Source organism: Cibotium barometz, chromosome 14 (assembly GCF_041138505.1).
Source record: "Cibotium barometz isolate CiBa-2024 chromosome 14, ASM4113850v1, whole genome shotgun sequence".
Taxonomy (NCBI): Eukaryota; Viridiplantae; Streptophyta; class Polypodiopsida; order Cyatheales; family Cibotiaceae; genus Cibotium; species Cibotium barometz.
The window spans coordinates 15,579,070-15,583,726 of record NC_141059.1 but is presented as its reverse complement, the minus strand read 5'-3'; the positions used below and the strand labels follow the sequence as shown (position 1 = coordinate 15,583,726).

At 39.1% G+C, this 4,657-nt stretch overlaps 1 protein-coding gene across 1 annotated transcript; it reads right to left on the bottom strand.

The window, feature by feature from the left end:
• Positions 1-357: 357 nt before the first annotated feature.
• LOC147631703 (uncharacterized) lies at positions 358-1,156 on the bottom strand. Its single transcript, XM_086807951.1, has 3 exons — positions 954-1,156; positions 603-859; positions 358-500 (listed from the first exon to the last, which is right to left on the bottom strand). The coding sequence occupies exons 1-3, from the start codon at positions 1,058-1,060 to the stop codon at positions 358-360; spliced, it is 507 nt and encodes a 168-aa protein (XP_086664077.1). The 5' UTR covers positions 1,061-1,156.
• Positions 1,157-4,657: the final 3,501 nt, after the last annotated feature.

The following is a 4,657-nucleotide window of genomic DNA, read 5'->3' as shown; positions in this document are numbered from 1 at the left end:
CTAGTCCTTAGCATCACACGGTCTTGCATTCACCCTTTCCGATTAATGAGCCTTCTGAGCCTCTTGCCTCTCTTTCATCGGTCTTGCTTCAATTTCTTGTAGCTATATGTGTCCCTTTATATATGTACTAGTATTGGACCCGCGCGTTGCTGCGGCCTCAGTTTCTCCAATTTAGGTCATGTTTTAAGTAAACACAATACATTATTTCAAGTGACTTTATATATACATATCTCAAAATAACATCCATGTCTCGTAGATTTATGGCGAAAACAAAAATATCATAGTAATGTAGCATACAAAGATGCAAAAAAGGACCAATATTACATATTCTCAAAATGCACCACAAAATACGTATTCTTAATCAGTAATGTCAGAATCAACAAATTGAATTCTTCTCTTGTGAGAAGGATCATTCAATTGTCTCCTCATCACAATACGCTCTCTATTGTAAAGCGGTGATCCATCCCGCACATGCTCTACTATCGATGAATGCAAAGGACCTGCACAAACGAAACAATGATAAATCAAATCTGCACATAACGACACATCGATAAATAAAATCTCAAAAAAATCTTATAATAGAAAAACATAATCAAAATTACCTCGTACAATAGAACATCGAGTCGATGGTACATGAGGAGCTCTAGTATAAAACGCATAACGAATACCAATGGCCATGATGGATGTAAGAAACAACCACTCATCGGGTACTGAATACCCCTCAAATGATGCAAAGCATCTGTCCATCTCTCTCCAAAACAAATACACACCCCACTCCTCATCAGGAACACCAATCCCGTACATCTCGATGCCTTCGTCGACAACTCTTACCATAAACGTATCAATGTCATGTAATATCCTAAAATCAAAGCATAACAAATAGGTTATACAATTATTTATATATAGGTTCAAAAAATATTCATACAATGCCTAACAATTACACTTATACTTACCCATCCCTATAAGCATCAATCATAATCCCTGCTACGTGACCTGCAGTAATAGGAGCTGACCATAGCGGTGGCTCTGTATACAGATAGACATTAGTATAGAATGTCATGTTCCATACTTTGTAATCAAGAAAAGTTAAGCAAATATAGAGAAAAACTCACGTACTATCCTCGACAAAGGCATGTCTAATGTAAAGGTAATCTTAGACATGTCTGTCAAAACATAAACAACAAAAATAGGTACTTTTACCATGGACAAATATGTATAAAAAAAGAAATCACAACAAAATTAATCAAATTGCAGAACTTAAATAAGAAACCTGACTTGTCACTCTGAAGTCATTAAGATCTCCTTATAAACAATATTGTTTATTGTAGGTGTATAACTTTGAAGATCATCAAATGAACACTCCACATTAGCGTTATCCTCAAGTAACACCTTAACAACATGAGGAGACCGTGCTCGTGACAACGCAACATACAGTTGTCCATGAGTAAACACTGGAGTCACCAAATACAACCCCAAGACATTTAGGGTTTGGCCTTGTGATTTGTTTATTGACATGCCAAATGCCAGCCGCACGGAAAACTGTCTTCTCCTCATGGTGAATGGTAGTTGGGCCTCGCTGCATATAAAGCTAATCCGTGGAAGAAATACTCTTTCACCAACTTTAGTACCAGTGATGATTTCAGTCTCCAAGACTTTAGAGTGAAAGGCCTTATATATCATCCGCGTACCATTACAGAGTCCACGTCTTGGATCCAAGTTACGAAGCAAAATAACAGGAGCTTCTAACTTTAAAACCAAGCAGTGAGGTGGATATCCGCCCCGAAGGTCGATTGTGTTCAAAAATTCTGTGGAATACAGGAATGAATTTTCATCATTTTCAATAATTGAATCTGCACTGAAATATTCCTTAGGCTCACCAGGCATTGCATCCAAAGCTATCTTATTCACAATATCCACTTGACTGTTTATCGGAGCAAGAATAGCACGCTCACTAAAGTACGAAGCATATGTCGTAGTGATAGCCAATTCAGAGTATACCCAATGTACCAAGTCTTTAAGACTCGATCTTTGCAAGACCATATTACTTAGTAGTGTCACCATCGTATTATCATTGCTACAATCCACTCCATTCCCAATATTCATGACCCACTGTTTAAACTCATTGCATCCATTAGTATTGCTTGATTGAATACGCATATTTCCAGCTAACTTTAGAACTTTGATAGAGTTCCATAGAAAGGAACGACACAATGCTGCATTAACAATATCCTCACGTCTTCCCTTCATAATAACAGGCAAGATTTGTCTAAAATCTCCTCCCATTAATACAACCTTTCCACCAAATGGCTTATCTGAGAATAATACATCTTGTAAGCTCCTATCCAATGCTTCAAAAGCATAACGATGAATCATTGGAGCCTCATCCCAAATAATGAGCTTACAAACTCTCAAAACCTCAGCAAGTTGTCCATGTATAGGGATTTTGCAAGTTGAAGAATTGTTTAGCTCCAGAGGTATCTTGAATCTAGAATGTGCAGTACGTCCATTCGCCAAGAGTAGAGAAGCAATACCTGACGATGCAGTGGCCAAAGCAACATACCCTTGTCCACGTACTCACGCAAGCAAGCAATTATACAAATAGGTCTTGCTCGATCCCCCCGGACCATCCAGGAAAAAAATGTCACCTGCATCTGTCGCAATTGCATGCATTACAGCATCGAAAGCAACACGCTGGCTATCTGTTAAAGTTGACTCCATAGCACTTGACAGGTTATATTGTTCCACAGTATCAAAAGATCTCTCTTCCAAAAGCAATGTATTTTCACCCAAGACTTCCAAATCAGTTCTGTTTAGTTCAGGCATCCCTTCAAAATCTGCCAATGTCCGTCTCTGAGCACGAAGAATTTCTTCCAAATGTAGTAGTGCATGAGTTTCAGCTAATTTTTCAATACCAATAAACTGACCCCTGCTTCTCGATAACTGGTATAGAAAATCTTCTATCATTTCTTCTCGAAATCTCTTCCACAATATTCCTGGACAGGAAGGCTCACAAAATAGCAATATAGTACCAAAAAGACATCTCAATTGCAAGGCATTTTGCATAGATGATGCTTCCTCCATACATGCAACCCATTCAGAATCATCTTCCAGTATCCCTCTGGCAATGCAAACTGCCTTGAAAGAAGGATAGATGTGACCATTGAGCGAACACAAATCTTCAAATGACTTAGATCCTTTACATATTGTAAGAAGTAGGCGAACATAGTATGCCTCACCTGCCAAAGGAGCTACAAAGTACATGCGTCCTATAGTGTTTCCAATCTTTCTTTTGGTCCATTTCTTCAACCTGGAGTTCCAAACCCATTGTTGAGGGAAATCACTATACAATGTATTGTTTGCTTCAGGATGTTGTTAATTACAGGTAAACCATTCAGTCATAGTAGTCTTGCCTACATTTTCCCTCTGAAAAACATCTGCAATATTATCATCATCTCTGAAGATAACATTATGACCCCCATCTAAGTGTACCTGCAACCGTTGCACATCAGGCTTCTCATTGTGTAAATCATACTCAAAGAGTCTCCAACATGCCTCTGATGCAGAGACGTAACGTGCATCCAAATACCTCTGAATCTCATCGACTACGCAAGCAGCATTAACATCCCCACCTTGTACAGTGCTAAATCTTATTGTTGCTCTGTCATGCCCCTTGTATATGTACTTGTAAAGATATTTCACTGTTGATATTGTTGAGCATATTTCCACATTTACATGAGCATTATATGTGATTGAAAGATAAGGGTTATATGGCACAACCCATCTATTATCAACATTACACTTTTTCAATGCCACAGTTCTTCCATCATTTCGACGCATATACACGGGGTAACCACTCTCATCCACAGTAGTCTCTTGTGCAAAAGCTCGTGGATAGTTCCTTGTGCATTTCCCTTTATCCATACAAATTGCACTTGGATTGAATGGCCCACAGGGCCCATGGATATTGCAATGCAACACGACATCATGCAGAGCAGGAAACATTTGCTTGTCAGGCAATTCGTCACATACTAATCTGTCATAGTCTTGGAGAGTCTTAGGTTTATGGGCACTATCCAAGATCAATAACGTGTGTGAATGAGGCAATCCTCTTTTTTGGAACTCAATGACACTCACATATCCAATCACCTTACCAAAGAGGTCCTTCTTCACGATATTTTTCATCATATCTGAATGTTTTTGGTGAAATACTCTAGTAGTCAAATCAGGCCGGTCACATGCACTTTGCCCCGGGAGTAAAGCATCTAATACCTCTGGCCACTTTGGGTTACAGGTGAAAGTAATGAATAAATCGGGCTTGCCCTTTGAACGAACAATTGCCATGGCATCCTGATAAAGTTGATACATTTGTCGTGGCCCACCAGTAAAACTGGAAGGTAACACTATTCTACTTCCCACTGTCCTTCCTGTAATACCACTTCCACTTTCTTCCACATGAAGCATGTCTGCTAAACCACTATAAACCTCTGAACGCAAACTTTTTTGATTATGGCGTAGCCAAGATAATCGTGACTCTTCAACACTGCAATAGGCATCAACCATAAACTGTTGCAACAACCTTCCACCACATAGCAAGCATGCATTTGTATCTGGGCGAATTTGCAATCGATAAGCATAGTATTGTCGTTGAGTCACACAA

Excerpts from the sequence above, each read along its gene's own strand:
- LOC147631703 (XM_086807951.1), bottom strand. The coding sequence starts at position 1,060 with ATGACATTCTATACTAATGTCTATCTGTATACAGAGCCACCGCTATGG. Across the intron at positions 860-953 it reads ATTGATGCTTATAGGGATGG|GATATTACATGACATTGATA; the intron begins GTAAGTATAAGT and ends CTTTGATTTTAG. Across the intron at positions 501-602 it reads TCGATGTTCTATTGTACGAG|GTCCTTTGCATTCATCGATA; the intron begins GTAATTTTGATT and ends TCGTTTGTGCAG.